Raw genomic sequence first — 26,642 nt, 5'->3', positions numbered from 1 at the left:
GTCTCAGACTGGAAATAATGATCTGTCCATCTCTACTCACAACTACATCAGCCTAAGAACAACAGAAAGGAAAAATGAAGATAGTACTAAGTGGTAAGGACAGGTTCTATAGAGAAAAGAAGGGTGGGGGGAGAAACACCATTCATTTTCCAGACAGCTAATTGTCTGGCTAATAGGAAAGTTCATGCGGAGTCTAATAAAAGAACCTGTTTGGCATGGAACCATTGCTTAGATTTATGTTATGGTTAACAAGCTTACTACCACACAAGGCAAATCACCCTATCATCATTCACTGATTACATAGCAGGGGCTCCAGCAGATTAATGAGTGCCAAATACATAGAAGCAATAATTGGGCCAGAGAAAAAGCAGGAAGTGCATTGAGAATGAAAAGTGGAGTGGGAACTCCTGTGAGGTCTCCTCCCACAGTCTCCCTCGGCAGCACAAAAGCACACTGTTTTGAGAGTTAGTGTTTCACTAACAGAGCGAAGGCCAGGAGAAAATCACATATGATTTAGTAAGTCTGGCAAAGCACCACACACACACACACACACACACAGAGAGAGAGAGAGAGAGAGAGAGAACAATCAAACTAAAATTAAGCATTATTCCCATTGAGTTTAATTGAATATATTCAAGGAACCATGATGGGAATGTTGCAGCTCCACTGTTGGGTGGTAGGATGCTTCCAAATACTATTTGCTGGGAATCACACATGGGGATGATGCTGTTGCCCTCAGGTCCTGCTTGCAGGCTTACTGTAGGCATCTGGTTGGCTACTGTAAGAACAGGACTCTGGGCTCATGGGCTTGGGCCCTGATCCATCAGGGCTCTGATGTTCTTGATGTCAGCGGCACTTGAACACATAACTTTGCTAAATGTCCAGGTGGGAAGGATGACCCCCCCACACACACTTCCCCTTCCAGCTGTAGATCACCTGAACAGCAACTGTGCTTTACAGCAGGTCATCAATGCAGACCTCCCTGCTCGCTCACTAGCATTCAAAGGAATACATAAGAGGAAAACCAGGCCACTGGTAGCTTGTTAAAAAGTGAGAATCCACACTAGATAAAACGTGGAGCCCAAACAAGAGTGAAAAGAAGCAAGATCAAGCAGACAGTGAGTAGAGATTGTTTCTCCCCTCAGAATACTCCAGTAACACTCTTGGCTTCATTCATGCCGTTTTACGCATACTATATTCAAAAGTGACAGTGTATGTGGGTCATACTGTACCACTACTGCCCCTTTTCTATGCATGCATCCTATAAGTATTCCAGCAAGTTTGTTAGAGTTGCTAGATCCAACTTTCATTACTAACGGACACCCCAGATTGATGGAGTGAAGTAAGGAAAATTTTCTCTCCTTTGATGGAGCTGAGACTATTATGAAGGAAGGAACATTCCTTTAAAACCCTGATCTTTCTATAGGTGATCCTCAAGCGGAACCCATCTCACAGAACCTCTTCAGGTGGCCTACAGTGCTTCTGCTTGCACTTGAGAAGTTTCTACAAGGTTGTAAGGAAGAACACCAGATTTCAGTTAACCAATGGGCTATAATCACTTCCCATGCACCTATGTACTCTTCTACAGCTTGTTATTTCCTGCAGGATAGCTTGGTTGGTAGAACATGAGACTCTTAATCTCAGGGTTGTGGGGCTCAGCCCCACGTTGGGCAAAAATATTCCTGCATTGCAGGGGGTTTGCAAGTAATTTCGTTGTCCCCGAGAGGGGGCAATGACAATAAAGACATTATTATTATTATTATTATTATTATTATTATTATTATTATTATTATTATTATTAGGTTGGACTAGATGACCCTTCTGTTCTCTTCCAACTTTACAATTCTGCAGATCTATGTACTGGCAAGAAGTAGCCCCGGTAGAGAGGCTGTGGGTTTTATTTCATTACAGATTTCCCGAATTTATCTGCATCTTCCACCAGATGGAGCAGAGGAGTCAAGAAAAACAGCTTTACAAAGAGTCTTTTGTTACTTGTAACTTGCCTTAACAATTAGGTAAGACAGTGGCAAGGAGACTTTTGTTCTTTCCCCACAGGGACTTTGAAAACATGGAAGTGGAGACTGGAGATGCTTGACCTTTCTGGTGTGGCTAGCGAGAACGGCTAGAAGAAATGGTTTTTAGTCACCAGCACAGCAGCTTCAGGCAATCTGGCCTACAAAATGTTGAATAAAGGCAGCAATTAGAGCATAATTTCAATCTTTTATTCTTTTTGATCAAATTGGAAATCACAAAAAAATATAATAAATCCCATGGAGACACAATGTCCAGATCACCCTCACCTCACAGAATCTGCACATAATTACGGACTTTTAAAAGCTAGTTCTAGTAATGCTGTTATTTTCTTACATCACTGACAGGGGCTAAACAATTTTTTTTTTAAAGCACAACTTGCTTCTATAGAATTCTAAAAAAATTATACTTTCCTTTTGTAGTTAACTCACATAGACAAGCCTTTGGAACGTAAACAAGTATTGTTGCATGATGTTTCTTCATATCAAAAATATCAGTGCCTCTGTCAACAGTCAAATGGAATGCTTAGCAAATACGCAGTTCCTATGGTCAGATCATAAATTAAGTAGAACCTTATTTATACCTGCACTACACCACTCCTATGCTTACAGGAGCATTGGACAACGTGAGAGCAAACACATACACTGAGAGACATTCGGTGCTTGATATGTGCCGAATGCAGAGACATTTGTTTGAAATAACCCACACATTCTATAAAGATATGTAAACAGTACGGCAGATTAAAAAAACAAAAACAAAACAAAAGCCACCACTACAGTCAATTAAGATCTGAAATGGCCAATCAATGCTTCTTCATTATTTCCCTATTATCCCTGAGCACCTTAAAAATTGCCCCCCCAATCTCTCTAGGAAGGAAGTGTAACCTAGCAAGACCGCAAGAGTATGTCCCAGTCACAACTAGTCGTCTTACCAGTTTGGCACTGCTGAGCACAACTAGAAATGCACACACACTGTTCCTGGAAAAGGCCCCACTTACAAAAGATGCTTGCGTGATAATTGTGGCAGATCTGTCATTCAGACGCCACACACTACCCTGTTCTGGCAGATGTCCGATTAGCCATGCAGAGCAGGAGTGAGCAGTGCAGGCTGATGTCTGCTTAGTACGTGGACTATAAGGACTGAAAGTGCACTTAATCTCACCTGGTTCCTGAATTAAGTGCTGTGCACACAAGTGCTATAACTGCACCTGAAGAGGCTTGGGGCAGAGTCCACTGGGACCACAAAGCTCTGTCTGTTTCCATGGAACTTGCGCCTGATGGATCCATTGCACCTTCCTTTCATCCTCACCCTCCAATTTTTAAAAGCCATTTCACATATAATATTCTTCAAAAATTAAAAAAAATGCAGAAATCACCTTGTCAGGGGGAAATCACTATCAAACCTACAGATTACAAAAAAGATTGCATAGGAGTATCAAATGGGCATAGGTGCATCAAATGGAGAGAAAACGCTCTTCTTTTCGTTTTCCATAACAGAATATGGCAACAATGATGTCATTTATTTTTTTCCTTTTAAAAATCAAATGATCTCACTTTATTTCAAAATTGTACAAAATGGCAAATGGCTGTTTGTAAAAAAAACCAAAGTCTCTCTTTTTAAAAAGATGTGGAATCCCAGGCATTGTACCAGTGGCCCTGAGACCATTCACAGTGCAGTGGAAATCATCGTGTGAGGCAGAAATTACAACTCATCTTTCCTCTTCCCTATCTTTTCATGGTCCCGTTCTCTGAGCGTCCGCATGAAAGTCGAGAATCCGGACTCCTAGAATGTGAGAGGTAAAGAAAGGCATTGGTTGCATAGTGAAACTGGAACTCTAACGCATCTTCTACAGGCAAATGGACATGCAGTAGTGCAGGCAGAGGTAAAAGGAGCAGGTAAGGCAGGTCCTTGTATTTATATGACAAGTGACCATTTTGTCACAAACTGAACACTTCCCTTAAGTAAAAGCAACACTCTACAGCATCATGGTTGCTCTGAATGGATGGATGGGGTCAGAGTGGGAGTTAAGTGCTTCACCACTCTTCCAGAATCCTAAGTGGACACAGCTATGTGAAGGATGCATGGTGTACACTGCTGCTGCTGCCTTCCTCTCCCCTGGCTCACTCTTGCCACACAACTTCCCCCAATTCCAGTCTGCTAACACCCGCCCCTGGTCTTGGCTCACTATTTTCAAAAGCCTCCTGCCTCCACCACTAGAAACTGTATAATCTTCCTTCCTCAGAGTGGTAATCTCACAGTTCAGTCCCCACACTGCCCACACCTGGTCATATGTCCTTCATTATCTCAGTCCCCTCTTAAAAGCTTCCTCTGCTGCCGAGCCATTTTTGAGATGGAATAATCACTACAAGGAAAAGCTTCCAGCTAAACTCATCAGATGATTAAACCGCCTTGTGAAGGCTCCCCAATGTGAAAATACTTGAAAGGTGTAACCACATTCTGAAACAAGTCATTACTAAAAATGAACATGAAATTTGCAGGGCAGGGGAGTTCTGCTGTTATTCTGCCATGTCTGTGAGAATTCTGCAGCAAAGAACTGTGCCTTTAATCTGCAGCATATTGTCTCTTTGTAAGTGATCAAAATAATGAGGTCATGCTCCCAAAACAGTGAGAGTTTGAGCCAAACTACCACAGAAGTCTGTAAGCTTTTCCATTAATTTCCAAGGGCTTTAGATTAGACCTGACAACTCATCTGATCTATTTGGGCACATGATGCAGAGGGAATGGAACCACTGCTATTCTGTCGGCTGCATCTGTCAATTTTAATTCAGAATGTTCCGCACCACTAGTTGCGAAATTTGAGATCCTAGTAAACACCCCAAAGAACTAGCTTTTGATTAGCAATGTACCTGCTATTACAAGTGTTATCCGAAACACATTATCCAGCCCAGTGAAGCTGTGTGTGATGTTTCTTTCTCCATTTCTAACAAAATGTCCAATACCCAAGTAACTGTTGAAAAGGATATATAACCACAATTAAAATAAGCTCCCCCACTCTTTTTTAGTGCTCCACTTCAAGATGTGTTTAGCAGGTCCTGTTTTCAACACAGTAACATTGCATTGGTCTGTTATCTGCCTTTCTCCAGGTTCACTGCAGTGTAGAAGCAGTCTGGGATCCAAAGAAGTTTAGGTGCATGGATTTATTGAACAGCAGCCACCATCACATGGTCAATTATTACTTTTAAAACTGAAGGGACCATTAATACTGCTGTACGATATGGGGCCTGTGGCTCAAAGACTGGGGGTGGTATCTAGTGGTGACTGAGAGAAGGAATTCATCAGCAAAACAACCAGGAATGTAGTCTTCAGCGATTTCCCCTTCCTCCTACACCTATCTTAAATCTATTCTGAATGGTTGAAAGACCTCAGATAAATATTCTACTGGGCCTGCCCTGTGCCTAAAGCAAGATACCTCTTTGGAGCCCTGTAAGACAGATGAGCCAAAGTGAGTGCCATGAGTCCCACTGACTTCACAGGGAACGTTCTCTTTCACTGCATATGAGAAGCCCAGACTACTTTTTTAAAATGAGAGCTAGTAAGAGATTGTATCCTTATTTGCAATGTAATAAATACAGCCTTGCAACATATGAGTACAATGACAGTATATTAGCAGTTTGCTGCTGTACCAAAGATGCACTGTTAGACTCTCAACAGGGATAACACTACCTAACATAAGCTGAAATGTTGGCCTAGGAGGAAAGAGATTGGGGGGAGGGCAAGTTGCTCATCGCCACAAATGGAAATATTTTTAAACTAACGAAAGGATTTAACAAAATCTCCAATTTCCCAGTAAGCACTTGGCAGTTACAGTCTCCTCTGAGCACATAGGTTCCAGCTGGGTAGAGGGAGGCAGCCCTCTGCTAGTAATTGAGAGAATGAAGATGGAGAGGCACTCTGTGCTAACTCAGATGTTAAGAAACGAAAAGGACAATTGAACACTAGGACAACTAGCCAGATTCCCCACCCCCAAAGTGTGATTTTGAAAGAGCAAGATTATACTTGTTTTTTTCTTCCTCAGCCAAACAAACAAGATCTGTTGGTTTTCATAAATCCCTTTACTTTTGTAAGCACATTTATAAAGCCAAAGAGATGTTGTGGCTTAAACTCAATTCCCTGATATTTATATTTAGGCGGATAAAGCTTCATTCTAAAAGCAAAGCACAACACTTGATCCATGACAAAGTTTACAGTATGGCTTAGTTCATTAAGGATCAAATTGTGGAGGTGTTATCCTGAAAGAATTCCCACATGAACAACCTGTAAAAAGCCTCAACGAAGACCTATAGGATCGTACCACAAATCCTCTCTTTCTATATATCTACAGATTTTTTTGTACCAGCAGCAATAATATTGCAGCCAAATGTTTCTCAACAACGTTTACTGGCCATATTAATATACAAAACAATCTTTCCCATTAGGTCCCCATCTTCTCCAGGCAATTATTAACAACCTAGCTATGGACCTTTAAACTGAGCATTCTCGAGTATCTGGTAAACTTTTGTCTCCTCCATTTCAAGCAGTTCAAGTGAACTGGTAATAATCTATCTCTGCAAAACCTGAAATGTAAGGAGACATCAAGGTCACAAGCTAAAGGTGCCCAGTGCAAACTGCCCAGAAAATGTGAGTTTTGGTCACAAAACAAAACCAACAAACAATCTATTATCATTTGGCTGTGTGTAGTGAATTTCCAAATGTGTACAGGGCAACCAAAGGCTTAGATTCCTAATGAATATGGAGAGCCCATTGGAACAGCTTCTGCACTACGTTGATGTGGAATTGGCAGGCGTTCAATTTTTGCATTTTCATTAGTGCTAAATTTTTAATAAATTATAAGACTCAAAATAAAAGCCTCCAAAATTTTCTACTGAGTTAATTCCAGATGCTAAATGCATGCATTATGTGTGGAATAAGGTGACACAGTCATGAGGAATTCATAATGGAAGCATTAAACTCATTGGCAAAATAACTGGCTCTGTATTGTGTCCCTGTTGTTGCTGGTGGTGATTTTACTGTTTGCTGATGAAACCACTTAAAAAAGATACTCCCTCCCCACACCAGTACATCTTTAAGAACAGCACCATGTACTTACCCCTCTGTCTCCATTATATTTTTCTATAAATTTTCCATAGTTGTAGTAGTTAAAGGTTGGGTAACCATCCACACCTTCCTGCTTACACAGGTCGTGGTTCTGTTCTTTGGCACAGTCCACTGCAGCATAGGCAATCTAGCACAGGAAGGAAAAGCAGATCAGCTGTCACCAAGTGTGATCCCATTCTATGGCACTCAGATACTTTAAAAATGAAACATATGCAGTTTCACATAAACTAAGATATGGGAAATATTTCCAAAGGCTAATCACTACCAGAATCAGAATTCCGAGTTCTTGTTTTGCCAATTCCTGGGCATAGGTGCTCAGGGCAGATCCAGCACCTTACCCCCCTGTGCATTAGTGGAAAATCCTTCCACTTGCGCACAAAGGGATGATACAAAGCCTCTATTTGGTTGAGCGGAATCACACAAACATGTGTGCTCCTGGACATGAAGTTTCCTGCTGCGGCACACTAAGCTGTAACCAAGGTTTGTTCTGAAAGGATCCTGTCCCTTAAACTACAACAATTCTTTAAGCGCATGAAGAGCAATGTCACTGCATCTCATAGAACAACTAGATATCTATGTACTGTACTTAGTTTCATTGATCTCCTGCTCTACATCCAAACATTCTCTGGGCAGGCAACAATGATATTCAATAAGACAAAGTAATCTCATTTAAAGTCACAGCAAAGCACAATAAAAACAGGACGTGAACAGTTTCACATTAAGCAGGCCAAAGCTCCAAACAAACAGGCAGATTAAACAGTGGATGGGAAGGCATTCCAGAGCAGGGATGCTGCCAGGGGAAAGGATTGCCTACGTGTAATTCCCAAGGTTAGGACATTAAGGAGAGCCTCCATAGAGGATCTGAACTCCCTGGACTGCCACATACTGGAAGAGGATTTCCCTCATGCAAGTAATCCAGGGCTTTTTATGCCATTTGTAAAACTTTGAATTCAGAGTGGAAATGGATTGGAAACAACTGCAAATATTTAAGAACTGGAGAAAGATTAATCTGACTGGAGACTCTGCTCAAGAGATGAACCACCACATTTTGCACCAGCCGCAATTTCCAAGTGGTCTTCAAGGGCAGCCCTGCATAGTATGTATGGCAGGAATAAAAATGAAAGGTTATCAGAGCATGGATTACTGAGGCCAAGCTATTCCTGTAGCTTCGTCATAGTGCCTTATTCAGTTGCTACATTTTACCTTCACCTTGCCCCCAGCTGAGTTCAAGCTGGCATAAATGAGATGTTCTCATTTCATCCTTTAACGTAAGGCTGAGAGGTGGTGAAATCCAACAAGAGCTTTGGATTAAGGCATCAGCTAATGAAAAGGGTGAGGGGATCTCTGTTGATTCCACTGTCTTCATGTAGACTTGCATACCACTCCCCCCCCCCCCGTTCTGGAGGGTCCCCCAACAATCTGGAACAGATTTTCAGAAAACACTTTCGCCTGCAGGTAGCAGGGGGCGGGGAATTGCCTGCTCTCCTCTTTTGCTGGTGGACACACCTCTGCTAAATCAAGAGCTCTTCTGTGAGCGCATGAGCAACAGATGGATTCCACCCAGTGATATGCAACCCAAAGAGCTTTGTGGATGAGCAGAGACTGAACTCCAGGTCTCCCCAGTCCAAGTCCAACCCACAACCCTCACTATTCCTAAACCATCAGTGGAATAGTCAGAATCCAAGTGACAGGGATAGGATGGGGAAACCTCAACACTGAACCAACGTACAGAAATAATGTACCTGGTTCAGGAGCATGGGTTCAGTTCCTAGAGGCTGGCTATAAGATGGGCTGGATGCAGATTACTCAGAACCCAAGGCAAAGTCCTAACACATAGGTATTATATGCTACATGACTGGGTTCTAGCATGTGAGTATGAGACAGTGGCTAAGAATGTGATCAAATCCTACCTGAGCCACAAATTTACCGCATACCCTTAGACAAGCCACTATTCTGTCAGGTCAGCTTACCTTCTAAAACAGGGGCATAAAACTGGCCTATCTTCCAAGGCCACCAAAGGATTACTGAGATTACATTAAGCTCCTTTGAACACATTTTTTAAATAAAAAAGATATACTTGAAATATACATTTGAAAGGTAATGCAAAGTATTATCATATGCTGCCTCAATTATAGCTGCTACATTATGTCTCAGGAAAAGGCCTGGCAAATGTTAATTCCTAAGAATTATCCTGCAATGCTCTGCTCTCTCACTAGGGCTCTCTAGATGATCCTTCTGCCTTTAGCGGACACTGATAGGTCAACACTACCGCAACAGCACTTTCTAAGACTATACTGCTATTAATACACATTTGCTTCACTACATCTGCCAGGCTCAGGCTTATTCCTGTAGAAAAGTCATTTGTTCAGTTTTAATCCCGTTTAAATACAGATATGGGAGCCTTCTACTTTAATTTTATTGTGACTGCTGGCTAGAATCTATTGAAGGGAAATTTAATGCAGTTTTAAAATTTAAGATTCCATTACACTGCTTCTTTTAGACTATCTGCTCATAATACCCCCCTCTTGCCTTCCGGACTGTTATTGAGCCGCAGTCCCATAATTAAATGTCATTTAATATTCCATTATGACCTCTAACTTCCTGGTGATATGCAGTAAACGTTACACATGCACCTACAGTGGCATTCTTACTAGTTATTAACAGTTCTGGACAAGTCATTTTCTTTCTATTCCATTTGTTCACTCTGTGCTCCACCTAATTACTCCCTTGCTTGAATTGTTGCTGCCTTTGACTCTTCTTTTGCTCTAGAGCCATCTACTGCTGGGCAGGGAGCACGTGTTGCTTACTTGTCAATGCAAACTCATCTGCTGGGTTAGGCAAGCTGGCCAGTATCTTGGCTGGCAGCAGCAAAGCCAGTTCACTTCCTTTAGGCATACCCAGCTGGCATGTGACAGTTAAAGTTATTTCCACTTAGGATTGTCATTTCCACTCAAAGTGTACGTTCTCAATGGGATTGTCCCAACACAGCTGACTGGCCCTTTGGAACCCTTTGTAAATGTTTAGCTGACAAATGCTCCTTCTCTGTGGATAATGAAGCGGTGTAGTCCCCAAGCCAAAATAAGAGAGAGAGAGAACGCAAAGGCTCAGAGAAGCATGCAACCCAACTGAGGAAAAGCTCAGTCAGTCTCTTTATACACTATTTGTAAACCCTTCCTCAGCCCATCTCTTAATTTTCCCAGCTGCATTATAACCCTTAAAGTCTCTCAATATGAACAACTAGTAGCATTATTTAGGCTGAGTCCATACTTGTTATTATTTCCCATAGTAGGGCTAGGTTGTGTGATGTCCTTCAGGTGTTGCTGGATTCCAGCTCCCACCAGCCTCAGTCAGCATGTCCAACAACATCAAGAGGAAAGATGTTGTGCACTCTTATCCTACACCTTTCTCTATGAAGGGAAGATTCATATTAGAAGGAAAAATAAAATGAGATCTGGTGAAGCACTGGCAGCAGCAGGAGAAGATAGGTGGTGGCACTTTTTGTTTTGCCTCAAGCAAAGAAACAGGAGGCAACATCCCCTGGCCAGAAACCAAACAAATCAAGCAAGAGAAAGTGCACTAATAACACTACCAGCTGATGAAATAGCTACTGTATGTTCTACTACTATTAAGAAGTAGAATTGCTGGTGAAGTCCTGGAAAGTGCTGCATGCTCAAGATTTCTTGAAGCCTGAGGTCAAGGCACTTCCTTAGCCATTCATGTGAATCATCTGAACTGTGGAGGTTGTGGAAACCTTTGTAGCAAACCTTTGCTAGCCTGGCAAGGATTGTCCTAGATTGTTCATGTCTGCCTGTCAAAAGATTCATGCAGCCAGCAGTGACCTCTCATGGCAGTACAATCAGAGTCTTTGACTGTCGGAATCTATGAAGACATGCATGCTTTCCTGGCTGCCAAAGGCTTTCACTACTGTCTGAACAAACAATCTGTACTGTCTGGACAAATGGTAGCCACCAACAGGAAGAAACTATGGAGGCTTGCAAGGCCCCTCAGTACATGGTTGTGAATATTTCCTGTGTCCAGGAAAGTCCTCTTCTTTTTGAATATCAGAGGGTGGGAGCAGTAATGGATTAAAATTTGGCATGGCAGGGAAGTCAGCCATTACATTTTAAAAATATATTTTGCATGAAAATGGCTTATTTTTGAGCCACAAGGTAGCTTTGCCCAACTCCACTTACCGACAGTAGCAGACCAAATAATCCCAGCAACAGAAATGTACAAGCCACCAACTATCATTTGAGTGTTAACATTAAGACGAATGCTAGCACATGGCATGTCCCCAGACTTAAGAAATATTATTTACACAATAAAGATAAGCTCACTCAAACTGAATTTATATAAGCATGTGCCCAAGAGATCAGAAGCAACCAGCAATTACCATCATTCTTAAATAGCTGCCTTTCTCTTTCTCTCTCTCTTTTTAAAAAAGCCACTATAGGGATGGCTGCTACTTATCTAATTAACACTGTAGCTCTTAAGATATCCAGTTGGTATATACAGTGGTGCCTCGCAAGACGAAATTAATTCGTTCCGCAAGTTTTTTCTTCTTGCGAGTTTTTCGTCTTGCGATGCACGGTTTCCCATAGGAATGCATTGAAAATCAATTAATGCGTTCCTAGGGAAACCGCCTTCAGACCAGGTCCGGGGACAGTCTGTTCCCCGACCTCTTCTGAAGGCTGGGGGGGGGGACAAGGGCTTTTCTTCCCACTGCCAGCCTTCAGAAGGCTGTTCTGAAGGCTGGCGGTGGGAAAAAAAGCCCTTCTTCCCACCTCCCGCCCCGCAAGCTCCGGGGACAGGAGGGCTTTGCTGCCGACCGCCAGCATTTTAAAAGCCCCTGCTGTCCCGGGGCGATTTTAAAATGCTGGCGGGCGGGAGCGAAGTCTCTGCTGTCCCGGGGAGATTTTAAAATGCTGGGGGGCGGGAGCGAACGCTTCGCTCCCGCCCGCCAACATTTTAAGATCGCCCGGGGCAGCAGAGACTTCTCGCCCAAAGCAAGGGGAGCTCTCCGAAGGGCTCCCCGTGCTTCGGGCGACAGGCTGCCGCCCCAAGCCTCGCGCACCCGGTGGGACCTCCTGCCGGGTGCGCGAGGCTTGCAGACACTCGCCCGAAGCAGGGGAAGCCCTCCGGAGGGCTCCCCGTGCTTCGGGTGACAGGCTGCCGCCCCAAGCCTCGCGCACCCGGCGGGACCTCCTGCCGGGCGCGCGAGGCTTGCAGGCACTCGCCCAAAGCAAGGGGAGCTCTCCGGAGGACTCCCCGTGCTTCGGGTGACAGGCTGCCGCCCCAAGCCTCGCGCACCCGGCGGGACCTCCTGCCGGGCGCGCGAGGCTTGCAGGCACTCGCCCAAAGCAAGGGGAGCTCTCCGAAGGGCTCCCCGTGCTTCGGGTGACAGGCTGCCGCCCCAAGCCTCGCGCACCCGGCGGGACCTCCTGCCGGGCGCGCGAGGCTTGCAGACACTCGCCCGAAGCAGGGGAAGCCCTCCGGAGGGCTCCCCGTGCTTCGGGTGACAGGCTGCCGCCCCAAGCCTCGCGCACCCGGCGGGACCTCCTGCCGGGCGCGCGAGGCTTGCAGACACTCGCCCGAAGCAGGGGAAGCCCTCCGAAGGGCTCCCCGTGCTTCGGGTGACAGGCTGCCGCCCCAAGCCTCGCGCACCCGGCGGGACCTCCTGCCGGGCGCGCGAGGCTTGCAGGCACTCGCCCAAAGCAAGGGGAGCTCTCCGAAGGGCTCCCCGTGCTTCGGGTGACAGGCTGCCGCCCCAAGCCTCGCGCACCCGGCGGGACCTCCTGCCGGGTGCGCGAGGCTTGCAGACACTCGCCCAAAGCAGGGGAAGCCCTCCGGAGGGCTCCCCGTGCTTCGGGTGACAGGCTGCCACCCGGCGGGACCTCCTGCCGGGTGCGCGAGGCTTGCAGACACTCGCCCGAAGCAGGGGAAGCCCTCCGAAGGGCTCCCCGTGCTTCGGGTGACAGGCTGCCGCCCCAAGCCTCGCGCACCCGGCGGGACCTCCTGCCGGGCGCGCGAGGCTTGCAGACACTCGCCCAAAGATTTTAAAATGCTGGGGGTCGGGAGCGAAGCGTTTGCTCCCGCCCGCCAGCATTTTAAGATCGCCCGGGGCAGTGGAGAAGTCTCCGCTGTCCCGGGAAGGCAGGCGGGGGGGAGCAAAGACTTTTGCCCCCCGCCAGCCTTCAGAAGAGGTCCAGGACCTCTTCTGAAGGCCGGCTGTGGGCGAAAGTCTTTGCTCCCGACCGCCAGCAATTTAAAACAGGTCCCCGGAGATTTCCCTATGGGCTTTCGTCTTGCGAAGCAAGCCCATAGGGAAATTCGTCTTGCGAAGCGCCTCCAAAACAGAAAACCCTTTCGTCTTGCGGGTTTTCCGTCTTGCGAGGCATTCGTCTTGCGGGGTACCACTGTAGTTAAATCCTGCTCAGCCTCTTGTTGATTTGAGCAAAGTACATACCCGTGTTTTTTTATCACTGGGACCAAGAAATCCTTTTATAATGTTTAAGAATTACTGTAATCAGTCCTTTTTTTCTGGGGGTACTCAAGGGTACACAGTACCAGCCCCTTCACACACACCCCACCTCCACAAATGTTAAAAGTGTGGCACTTATTATAACAACTTTATGGTGAGTTCCAGAACCATTTTTCTATTAAAAAAAGAAAAGAAAGAGCACTGACTGTAATTCACATCATTAGGTCCTGTTTTTTAAAAGCCAATCTAGGTTTGTACTTCACATGCATTGAAGCTGGCCTTGGAATTCTAGGCTGCATCACTGAAAACAACAACTCAATTTTAATCTATTTCTATTTCACACAGCACTTCATGGTGGATCCAAACATCATTTAACACCCATTTAGAAACTTTCCACATGGTAAAGTCAACCCAGTTTTGCTAAGGGAAACAGTGATGCTGGGTTTCATGTAACCAGATGTGACAAATAATTGCATTTCATTAGAGCCATCACCCAACAATTTTTAAGTGGCCACTGCTGACTTTACTGTCACTTGAATCCACCCTTGGCCATCTCACAGGTAACACAGAGGTGTGAGTAAGCAAAAATACCCAAGTCAAAATTTACAAGTGGTGCAGCCAAGATTTATTGCACAAATATTAAAACCCAGAAGTGAGCATTGCATTAAAAAAGAGACTCCTAGTGTTTCTGAGCCATTGCATCATTTCCTCAAAATAGTTATTTGCTTCTTTATGTTACGATTTAATGCTTAAGATTCTCACTCTCTTTTAATTTGAGAAAAGTTTGCAAGCTATATACTGCCTAAATTTATATGCTGCTTGATTGTAAAAAACACCCTCAAAAAAACACAAGGTGGTTTACGAAAAGAATGCAATTACCAGTAGAAACAGCTATTTAAAAATTCAAATAAAATTAAAATCAGTGATAAGCTAAAAACAGATTAAAACACATGCAAACATTCTACATATCTGGGTAATGTTTTTAGCAAGCACTGGAAAAAAATACAATGAATGTGCCTGTCTGATGTCAATAGGCAGGGCATTCCACACTAAAAGACTGATTTATTCCAAATGTGGAATGAATATTATGCAGCACCTATAACCGTGCCAGTTCTGCTGATCGAGTAGACCTATATGGGGCAAGGCGATCTAAATATTATTTATTTAGTTCATTTTCTATCCTATTCCTTCTCAAGGTCCTTGAGCAAGTATCAGCAGCTAAAAAGAAAAAGAGGAGTATATTGACAAAATACCCAATTACATTTTATCAGATGCCTGTTCAACCCTAGTTGTTGAACGCCAACCTGAAAAGAATTTTTTACAGTTCTTCTGGAAAGTATTCAGCCCTGGAATTTCACAGACCTCTAGGGAAAGAGTTTTCCATCTTGCTCTTCAAACTGAGCACACGAATGATACCGTTAGAAAGCTGTTCTTGGTTAATTGCACAATGGTACAAAAGGAGAGGAAGTGGTCTAAGCTATGTAGCGATGAATGAAGTACTCATTAATGCATGATTTTACCATACAGATGCTTCTGAATTTACCCCCTGGTTAATCAGGTAGCAGCAGTGGTTAGGGATATTTTGTGACGTGCTCTGGCTCAAATGAAATCTTCTTTTTTTGCCTATTGGTTAGAAAACTTTGTTCTTTATAGAAAAAGGTGTTTTGGACAATGAATAGCTAAATTGAATTGGGGGGGGGAGGAAAATGGCATGCAACTGGAAACAAATTTCACATTTTAAACATTTTTGTGTGTTTAGTTTCCCCCCCCCCAGCAATGGACATATAGGTGTAAACAATTATTAATAATTACTTTTCATTAGAACTTTTGATAACTTGATAACTTTTGATTCATGCCATATATTTTTATATGTATATTTTTCTTTATGCTTTATCACAGTGGTGGTTAGAAGTTTTATCAGCAGATGATTTTCTGGCTGTTTAGCAGGTTTTTTTATTATAATTTCACAACTCCCCTGAAAAAGAACGTAAATTTGAAACATACTCTGATTTCAATAAGGCTTTTGTAACATTGGTTGCAAAAATAAAAACATTATCTGCACTGCCTATAGCCTTTATTGTCTAAATGAGAAGTTTCTTTGAAATGTATTATTATTATTATTATTATTATTATTATTATTATTATTTGTTTACCATAGGAAAAATAATAAATCCCTCTCCAGCAACATCCTTGGGAAGAAATGTTCTGCTAACTTTTCATAAAAATCAAGAAATCAAGGGTGAGATGCAAAAGAGAAGGAAGTATGCACCTCCAAGACCTGTGAATTTTGCCACTCTGAGATCTTGTATTGTACAAGTGCATAGTCTGGTTGTGATGATGTTAAAGTGGCCTGAAAACATCAAACCATTTATTTGTATAGGGACTTTGCTAATCTTACTCCAACTGCTTTGCTATTCCCCTGATAATTGGGAGGTGTTAATCAACAACAGCAAAGCGTCACCATATTAAGTGGATTAAAATCATTTGATTTACATACTACATTAGCAGCTTTTGTTTCCACTGCTCCCTACGCCCCCACTGAATATATATTAAATAGAAAATGAATAAATATTTTTCACAATCGGTACACCAGAAGGCCAATGGAAAGAGGAACTGGCTGCAAATATATACACATTTGTTTGCCTTCAAGGCAGTCAGATGTCAGCAATATTTCCACAGAAATAGGTTTCTTTTGGGTTACCAATTCAGGGGTGAAACAGAAATAAATTTCCCTCATAGTTTTTATGGCCTTGATGGAAGAATAAATGATCAAGTGAGGAGTAAACAAATTCAGCAATATTTTTTTTAAAGACTTTTTTAAGGGGGGGAAATGACATTGGAAAATGAAAAGAAGCAACTCCTAGCAGTGCTTTATTTGTAAAACTAGGGCTGCCATATGTCTGGAATTACCTGAACAATACCGGGATTTCAAAAGCGGAAGTGACGTCGGGGGGGGGGGCATTTCTGGAAGGCATTGGTATGTCATGGCTCTCAAGTCAAGTAAACTGAACATTTTTGGGTTTTCTGGAGTTTTCTTTTGGGGGGGGGGGAGCTCAACAACTTTCAGATTTTCCTAAAAAGAAGCTTGGGGTGTCCTGGTTTTTACTCTTTGAAATATGGCAATCCTACCTTATTCACCAAGCCTATATTTGGAGTATGCAATGTCTGAGACAGCAAGTCAAACCATTGCCTCATGTCCAGTATGAATCTGGACTCTTAAAACTTTGCACAACAAATGGGGATTTATGCAGCTTCTGCCTTGCCCCTGCCAAAAAGTACCCTTGTGTAGGAAATGTATACTTTTTGTGCCTTCCACAATTTCCAGTTTTAATTTAAATAATATGAAGCACTCAGGAAAGACATGGGTTGTGATATAGGGAGCATCAGTGGGATGGGGGAACTGGTGGAAATCAGGGACGGGCACCTTGTATGAATAAAGCTGTCGCGGGAGAAGTGACAAGTATACTTTTTCTTTTTTGTGGAACTCTTAAGTGGAAATAAACCAAGTAAAGAGCACTGAAAATTTAAGACTACTACTTTTATCCACAGAAGATGCTCCAGGGGCTTCTCCATTCATTTCCATCACTGAAGACACTATACATGTGTAATGACAGTGAAGAGACTGGGGAATCCCCTCCCTACCTCTGTGTGTGTGTGTGTGTGTGTGTGTGTGTGTGTACACTGTTTATACCTGGGCCTTGGATTAGAACCAATGGCTGATATAATTTGAACAGTAGCTGCTGTGGTAAGAATGAAAGCAAACCAGCTATGCTGTGTTTTAAAAAAAAATATCAAAAAGATTACCCACTTCTTTGTGTTCAAAATAGATGGCTTATTGTAGCTTCTAAAAAAAAAAACCCATCGTCATTCACGTTGTTAGATTCAAAAGGAGATGTTGAGTTTCTTGAAATGTGAACATTAAACTGTCAGTTCCTCAGTGCCTTATCTGAAAATTGCAGCTAGTAAGTCCCTGCCTCTGTGGGATTTGCAAGAATAAGTTGGAGAACCATTTTCAGCACTATTCATATCATGACTTCTTCAAGCGAAACATATTCCAGGAGAGCAGTAAAACACAGCTTTCTGTTCTAGAGTGATTTATAGATGCAACTGTGAGACGTCTTTGGCCCGTGTTGTTATAGTATCTGAGTGCTTCATATTATTTAAATGCACTTGTATCTACATGATCCCTTGTATCACTGACAGCTGATATAACTGGTGGTTAAAACACTCAATCTGTATTCCAAGTGGCAATATACATTTGAGTCTGAGGCCAGAACTAGCTATTTTATTACATTTATGTCTTCTGTCAAAAGCAGCCACTTTATACCCCCCCTCCCCCACTTTCTCTGATAATATAAACCTGATTTGGGTGCTGAATCCCCTCACTTGCAAACAAGCATGTGAAGAGAAATTAGGTGTTCTGCCAAGCCCCACCCTCTCTGGCATGTCAACTCTACACAAGTGTGAGGGCAAGGGCCTGAGGGAGGCAGCCTCTTGTACTCATGGACCTTGGCCACAAGATTAATAATCCTGATTGTTCAGGGTTCAAAATAGTGTGGGGAGCCTCAAGTAGACATTTCTCCTCATGTCAAACCTTTGTCTTCATACTTGTGGAGGGCTCAAAACTATTGAGAGAGTGGGTTAGTCTTGGCAACACATCAACCCTTATTCTCATGTTTTGTTTTACACACAAGACTGGATCCCTGAATAGGGCTCTAGTAATTGTATGATGTGACATGGTCATAATCCATCTTTCCTTAACCCTGAAAACAGCCACCAATGAAGTGGAATGGGGGTGAGGCCTCATAGTTGCCAAAACTATTCAGTTCTGGCCTTACTGCAACTCTATGGTCATCACTTGCTTGATACATCATAATAAAGCAAGTTAAAGCGGTCAGATCCATCAACACGTTGCAATTATTCCCTCCCGTTTTAAGGAATCCTTATGAAATCCTTGTCTGTCAGATTCCCCTCCAGATTTTAGCATTCAGTTTTATAGTTTGACCATCCCACAGCCAACTATGTATAAATCAGTTGTCTTCTGAAGGTGTGTTGGAGTAAAAATGTGGAGGAGCGTGGAATGAACTGATAATACAAGGTAAATACAAAATTTAAAAGTGATTTTGAGTGTGTTAGAAATTACAAATAAATATAGACTAGCTTTAGGGTTGTTGTTTTTTAATTCCTGTGCAGTGCTATTTCCTTTTCAGAATTGTTCAACAGAACACCTGGAGTATTTTTTTGAAAGAGGGAAGTTGCACATGGCACTTATCCATGGGTGGTGGCCTCTGCCATGAAGTCAGAATTGGGTAGTAGCCAGGAGTCTAATGGGGTCATGTGTGATCTCAGAAATGGGTCAGTGTGTTATTACAACGGCTTGCCAACCCTGAGGAGTACTCATCTTCAGCACTTTAAAAAAGAGATATTATACAGTACAGTATAATCAATTTTTCTTTTTGTCTTACATCTTTAGTAGCAGGGTTTTACACCTCGACTCTTCAACCAGATTTCCTTCCTGGTCTAGCAATTCGAGCAAGCCTCTGCTAGTGATTATTCGAACTCAAATGAGCAAACGGCAAAGAATTAACTACATACTCAGCTTCACTTCGCTTAAATGACTCCATTACATGCAGACTTCAGGGCCAAAGTTCAGGCCCCCACAGTCCCTGTACTTGGGTGGGTAGCTGAGCAAAAACACGCTACGCTCTCCACTCCCCAGATGATACTATAAAGTGAGGAGCAGTTGATTGTGGGCGGAGGAGGAAACTGCACTGTGCCTTATGAAGCAAATCACTGTGCAACCCAGGTTCCAGTAGCTCATCAACTTCCAGCTGCAAATGGCAGGCTGCTGGAAGTTCAGCCAGTAAAGTGATACACAGCACTAGCCACTTGGTTGGTCAAAAAGGTTTTTTAAGAAAACACAAGCGGAGTAGCAGCAGCAGTGGAGTCAGGAGAGAGGAAATAAGAACGGCCCTGCTGACCAAAAGGTTTAAAATGTGAGGCAGCAGAAAGGGGGACACCATCATAGAAGTGGAGGTAGGAGAAAGCAGTGGGCCAGGGCAACGGTGGTGGAGAAATGACCAGAGCAGTGTAGGCCCTTTTGCAGGGGACCCCTGGCTCGGGTGCATTCTCAAACCTTGAAGTGCCTCTGGTTTACACCCATACCCATACCCACCCCCACCCCCACCCACCCACCTCTGTCCAGCCTTTCCCCCCTCTTTTCACAGACTGGCTTTCTAGCTACCACAGGAGCCTGTAATAATAGAAGTCTCCTGCAGGAGCACTTGGCCTTTCTCCCATTAAAATATGTACCACCACACATCAGCTTATTGATTCAAGGAAATAAATCTCTGCGGGAGCAAATATTGACTTTTGTTATGAAAATGGAAGTGAATAACTAACTGAACATTGATTTTGGAAAGGAATGAAAAAGGGCAGGTTTTTAATTTCTCCCCCCTTCCTAAGTGTTCTTTTAAAAAGGATAACATTTCAGTCAGGAAAAGAATAGCTTAGAAAGTAGTCAACTAAAGATGACAAATCTCTGCTTACACAGAAAAGGATGTTGTTGCCAAATGACTTAAAGGTTGGGTTCTGCATGGGGCGTATTGCAAATCTTCTGTTCCCTGACAATGACTGTGCTGTTGCTTTATTTCTGTTAAGTATTATACATCATAAATACAGTGCTTCTTGGCCAAGCTAACCGTGGAGCCTCAATACGTCTTGGGATTTGAAGGGGCCTGGTAGAAGGCACAAGGGGATTTCCAGGAGATCAACCCACACTTGACTGTGAGGGCTGTTTAATATATAACATGGCTGTGACAAAACTCATGGTTGTCACCAACTTCAGGGAACCAAACCTAATTCAGTCTCACTAGAGAGTACTATGACGTATGATCTGTACTATGATGGCTGCTGCCCATTGGATCTGTAAAGCTGAAGACAGGGGAACCAAGTAGTAGGTGGAGCCAGAGCCAGTGGCAGGCACAGACACCCCATGACTGGTTTTAAAAAAGAAAGAAAGCTGCTCGAGGGTACATGAAGGTTAATAGGGCAGTGGCCATTCACCCTAATGAGCCAGCTTCTTCTGTATCTGTATAAGACATGCATCTTTCCAACACATGCTTATGTACACAGTGGTACCTCTGGTTACGAACGCTTCTGGTTATGCACGCTTCGGGTTACGAGCTCCGCTAACCCGGAAGTAGTTGCTCCTGGTTGCAAACTTTGCCCCAGGATGCGAGCAGAAGACGCGTGCCAGAGGCACCATTAGCAAAAGCATGCCTCAGGATAAGAACGGCTTCAGCTTAAGAATGGACCTCCGGAACGAATTATGTTCGTAACCAGAGGTACCACTGTATACAGAAAACATTTTACAATGGCATCTTGAGTTTAGAACACTTAGAACTAATTCAAATTTTTGCTTGTTAAACTTAATAAATAATAAAGAGCATGAATTTGCCAAGTGCTGTACACACTGACAGTCCCTCCCCACAGGATAACAATTTAGAAGACATGTTGCAAAAAGGGATGTAGGGGTGGGAGCAGCAAACAAGCCCAAATTATCAAAGCTACATGGCAGTTCTTAAAAATGATCAGCTTGGATGGAAACAGTTCAGGGAGGGAAAGAGCCAAATGATAGCTGATTGCTCAAAGAATCCAGCAAGGTGGGGGCACGGATCCATCTTGCCTTCTGCAGGAACAGAATTGATTTCATCACTAGATAATCCTTATGCAAAATGCCTCCACTAAAATGCATTCTCTACTGATGTGAGTGATATGAAAGTTCTGACCTGGTGTCATCATTTGAAACCATAAATAGGAAAACATTCTTAGATAGGGGAAAAAAAACCTCCTCTGAAATACCGCAGAAAGAGTAAAAGTTCACAGATATGGAATATCAAAGAAAACAAGCTACTGAAAGTCTAGCCTTTTGTTCTTCTTCTTTTAAATTAAACCTTACTGGGTTTTAGAGCAGTTATTTTGGAGCCCTGTTCACTTTCTCTGTAGTGAACTGCAGAGCAACCAGTCCACAAAGACACTTGTGTAAACTTTACAAAAGAATTGTTAAAAAAAGAAGTAGCTGCAAAGAAATTATCTAGCACTTGCATTCCTGTGCTGTGCTACAGCCTCTGTAAATTATCCATTAAGGACATTAGCAGACCACAAGAAGTACTTCAGCAGAATTGGATTGTGTATGATTGAAGGAGGAGTCCAAAATTATCAATCTCTACCACCTTGAAAAGTCAAGAGGGGGAAAAACAAAGCTGTTTTTCCTGTGTGCCTGGCCTTGAGGAACCCCCACCAAACTCAATATTCTCAATTTGAACTTTGGTTCCACCTCATTAAATTTTATACCACAGCACTTTAGCTGTTAACTACCACTGGCTGAAATAAGGGTTCCATCCATCAATCATCGTCTCGAGGGCTAAAAGACCCTCTCTCAATCTTCAGCAGTTTTTGAACAATCAGACATTTTACCCAGCGGAAGGATTGAGCATGTGGAATTTCACCCATCTGTTTAGCAGCATTCTTTGATATTAAGCACACAGGCATTCTGGCAGGGATCTCATTGGTTGATAATGACCCACATAATTCCCTCTCCCAAGTTTGTGGTATTCACACACAAACACACACAGCAGCCATGGGGGGAATAGCATCTCATGTGTGGAAGGCTTTATTTGAAGGAATAAACGGTTTTGTTTATTTAGAAATTGCTTCAAGATGATGCATAGGAAAGGATTCCCTCATTCATTAATAAAGATGCAGTAGATGCATTGCTTAGCACTGATGGTGTGGGCAGGGGGAAGCTGGGTGCACACTAAAAGGGTCAGGACCTTATTCATTTAGTCATTCTACAGTATCTTAGTCAAGAAGCATACCCATAAAGTAAATATCAGCCAATCAAAACATTCTTTAAAAAGTAAGTCAGCCATGTTTCATTTTTTCAATATATCAATTAACACAATCCGTTTTCTCTCTCTCTCTTCCCCTCCTCAGATAGTAACGAGCCTTTCATAGGAGTCCAATCCATCCATCCAAATGTTCTCTCTGGGTTCATAAACTTAACACTTGACTCCCCAGGCCGAATAATTCATTTCCAGGTGCACCCTGCCCACCATTATTTGTGTCAGGAGGTGTTGGCTCTGCAGCACAACTAGGAATCATGCTTTCTGAGCCACAGGCCATAGACAGGGAGTTGCATCTTGGGAGCAGCATTATTCCTCCTAAAGAACCTCATGAAAAGTAGGAGAGAAGTGAATTCACTGCAACTTGTTCTTTGCGTTTCTTGCTACTGAAGGGGTAAGCTGAGATGCCCAGTTCCTTCTCTCAGCCTATATGGCTGCAGTTACGAGTCCTGCTCTAGTTCAGCTCCTATCTCTGGTGGCAAAATGCTATGCATCTAATCTGCATTTAATATAAAGTCTTGGGGGAGGAAAGTGTACCTGCTAGAGTACTGCCTCACAACCTTTTTTTTTTTTGTTCCTTTTAAATAAGTCCTGCCCTTTTAAACAACTCTTTGCAAAGTTTACCTGAGTGGGTTTGGTTTTTTTTTACTGGCCTCAGTAAAACTTCTAGTTACATGATCAACAAACAAAGTTGTTACTACCCTATAAGGTAGTAAAAGAATAGCTAAAAACTAAAATTAGAGGGCTTAATAGAAGCAGCTGCTCAGTCATAATGGGGAGCATCCACAATCTTGATCAGGGGAATCTACAGTTAGGTAAAGTAAAGGTAAAGGTACCCCTGCCCGTACGGGCCAGTCTTGACAGACTCTAGGGTTGTGCGCCCATCTCACTCTATAGGCCGAGGGCCAGCGCTGTCCGCAGACACTTCCGGGTCACGTGGCCAGCGTGACAAGCTGCATTTGGCGAGCCAGCGCAGCACACGGAACGCCGTTTACCTTCCCGCTAGTAAGCGGTCCCTATTTATCTACTTGCACTCGGGAGTGCTTTCGAACTGCTAGGTTGGCAGGCGCTGGGACCGAGGAACGGGAGCGCACCCCGCCGCAGGGATTCGAACCGCCGACCTTTTGATCAGCAAGTCCTAGGCGCTGAGGCTTTAACCCACAGCGCCACCCGCGTCCCCTACAGTTATCTGAGCTCTAAAATGAACGCCTGGAGGCCTTTTACCTCTCTCTCGAAACTTAAGTTAGCAGGGCCAATGAATAAGGCACTGAATTATGTGCTAGAAGACAGGGGTTTTTTGGGTGGAGAGTGAGATTCCCCCCATCCTGAAGAGTTATCTGAGAAAGTCTGTACATGTTGAGCCAATTCTGCATCAAGCCATGGAAGGTCCACTGATTAATAAGGACAACCTGAAAAGCAGGTGGTCTCTTTCAGCAGGAGGATCAGCTGCACTAACAGCAGGAAGCAAAGCTCCAGAGTTTCTCAGGTGTCGTATTTCCCTTCTTTGAATCTTGGCCTTTGAGTTTGAAATGAACTGTATGTCTCAAGTTGAGACTGAAGAGAGAGAGAAAAAGTAGTATATCATGGGAGAGTAACATGAACCAAACCACATTTATTTAAGCGACAAATTAGGAGAAATGAGTGGAATTTGTTAGCTTACTGCAGGGGTGGGGAACCTATGGCCCTCCAGATGTTGCTGGATGACGATAACTCCCATCATCCCTGACCACTGCATATTTTGGCTAGGGCTGATGGAAGTTGGAGCCCATCAACATTTGGAGGGCCACAGGTTATCCACCTCTGGCTCACTGCCTTCGCTTTAGATGATAGATTAATTTATTCAGTTGTTTTGTCACTGCTTTAAAGCACAAGCCCAGCATTTCACCATTTTAAAACCTGGATAAAAGTTGTTAGCAGAAAAGGATGGCTGTGATGTTCTACATAACACCTTAGGAACAATCCAAAATGGGATTACCTTTCGATCTTCTTTAAATAGTTCTGCAGCTGTTGTGAAATGGGGGATGGAGTTTTTACAGTGTGGGCACCCTGCAGATTAAGAGAAAAACAACATTAATCATCAAATTAGTTTAGATGTTCTTAGATATTCAGTCTAGCTGCACATGGTGGCAAGTGAGGCTTTGGGAGTGTGCAAATCTGATTCCACTTAAGTGGGCATCACCACTGGGTCATGTGTTCATACACGCATTATCTTACACTGGGGTGGAAGGATCACCGATAACAGCCCACACATTGCATATTTTCATGGTCTCAGCTTGCACATACCTGGAACTGTGGTCTCCACCCCACTACATGAAGGATATTACCATTCAGCTAAATGTATGAAGCTGGCCCAAAACACAAAGCCACCAAGTGTGCAATTTCGCATCATTTTAATTCACTGAAATATCCCAGGGTTATTTCACCAGCATTGCCTAGTAGTACCAACCTATGAACTGTACATTACATTTGTTATAGAAGATGTGAGGGATAAAGTGAGAAGTTTGGGAAATCTGGCACGTTTCCCCTTGGTGCTTGGGAAAGATGGCGATGCCCGTGCAATCTTCCTACCCACAATGCAATATCTTCTAGACTGGAGGTGATTGCATTGTCCTATTGTACTTGCCCCATGTGCTGGAGTTTATGACCATTTGTTCCTAGCTTCTCTACAATCATCAACCTTTTGTTTTTATCACAGCTCTCTTGAATTTGGACAGTCAATCATACCACAGAACCAAAGGACACCACACAAGTACATCAGATTCTATTTACAAAAAAATAAATAGAAACCTAAGGCTGGAAACAAAGAGGAAACCACAGCCATTGCTTTTGAGTGAGAGAAATGTGAATAGAAAACCAAATAGTTCTTCTTTAAAAGAGGGCTGTGCCCTCTTCTTCACTCTCCTAAGTCAAAGGCTTTGCATCACATTTATTCTAAGCAACTTTCACATAAGTAGACTACAGCAGTTGTCCCTCTTGCCAGTGCTTCTCCTTCCTTGACTAGGTTCCCTACAGCTTTCACTGCTACAGCTTCTCCTCCTTTGCTGCTCTAAAATCTCCCTGTTTCTATCAGCTAGACCTACACAAGTGTCATTGCATCCTTCTCCTGGCAGCCCTTGATCTCTGTGTACAGAAGGTGAAACATCTGGTACATAAGGTACATAAACACCACTTCTATTACATTTTGTTTCTATACACTCTCTAAAACTGGCTCAGGAGCCAAACATCAATTAAGACCCACCTCTCTATAATGAAAGAACTTGCTGCCCAACTGAGTGCCTCCCCAGCTTAACAGCAGCAGATTGTGAAATGTTGCTTTTACTGTTGTTAGCTGTGCCACATGCACATATAGGTGGCACTCTTCCCCTCTCGGTCAGCACAGAACAAAACAGGCCTGATCAGACAGAAACTGAACAGTAGACTATGTTTATGGAGACTAGTTTTACCTATTCGCAAATGGACAATGAGTGGCACAAAAAAGGCTTCTCGTCTTTTCAGAGAATGAGAAAGCCCTTCTCTTTGAACAGTAATTGTGCACTGAGGTGACACCCAGTAAGAGGCAGCACTATTTCAATTACTTCATTTCACTCTCCTTAATGGTTCTGCTAGGGCATTAATATACTAAAGAAGGTGAAACAAGCGTGAATTGACAGAACTCCTCTCAGAAGTCACATAATAAAGGAAAATGACAGCTGAAGCGAGTCTTTATCAATGCTTAGGCATTGGAACCTAAACAGCAAAACCCCTGAATTCTTGAGCAGTAGGGCTGGGAAGCAGGCTAGACTGCCAGGAAGCTGCTTCACAGATTAGCCAAAGGGAAAAAGGCTCTTTTACACATTAAAATATATAGCAGAAAATTTGATGCTCAACTGACAGAGCTATTCTATGAGCTCTGGTATGTAGACTTGAGGTGGTAGAATTTGATACTTTATCACTTGCAGCCTGAAGTGAAGGGCTGTGTTCCTGAATGCTCTTCCATGTAAAACACTCACATCAGAGGAACCAGGGAGCATTCAAAAATACCAAAATTTTACCACCTCTAGATTTTCAGGACATATACCATTTGATCTGAAAAGGGATGTTTTCCTTGTTTGTATGAGGTGACATGCCAC

At 43.2% G+C, this 26,642-nt stretch overlaps 1 protein-coding gene across 3 annotated transcripts in view; it reads right to left on the bottom strand.

Annotated features, from left to right (window-relative positions):
- Positions 1-2,200: 2,200 nt before the first annotated feature.
- PDIA5 (protein disulfide isomerase family A member 5) overlaps positions 2,201-26,642 on the bottom strand; it is a 155,643-nt gene continuing 131,201 nt past the window's right edge. For all 3 annotated transcript variants that reach the window (XM_077934924.1, XM_077934929.1, XM_077934927.1), the window contains exons 15-17: positions 24,509-24,579; positions 7,139-7,273; positions 2,201-3,813 (exon numbers count right to left, since the gene is read on the bottom strand). In XM_077934924.1, the coding sequence (XP_077791050.1) occupies positions 3,733-3,813; positions 7,139-7,273; positions 24,509-24,579 (287 nt within the window). In that variant the 3' untranslated portion in view covers positions 2,201-3,732. The remainder of the gene's footprint in view (positions 3,814-7,138; positions 7,274-24,508; positions 24,580-26,642) is intronic.

This window comes from Podarcis muralis, chromosome 1, assembly GCF_964188315.1.
Source record: "Podarcis muralis chromosome 1, rPodMur119.hap1.1, whole genome shotgun sequence".
Classification (NCBI taxonomy): Eukaryota; Metazoa; Chordata; class Lepidosauria; order Squamata; family Lacertidae; genus Podarcis; species Podarcis muralis.
The sequence above is the reverse complement of the archived record's forward strand: the minus strand, read 5'-3'. Positions and strand labels throughout refer to the sequence as shown.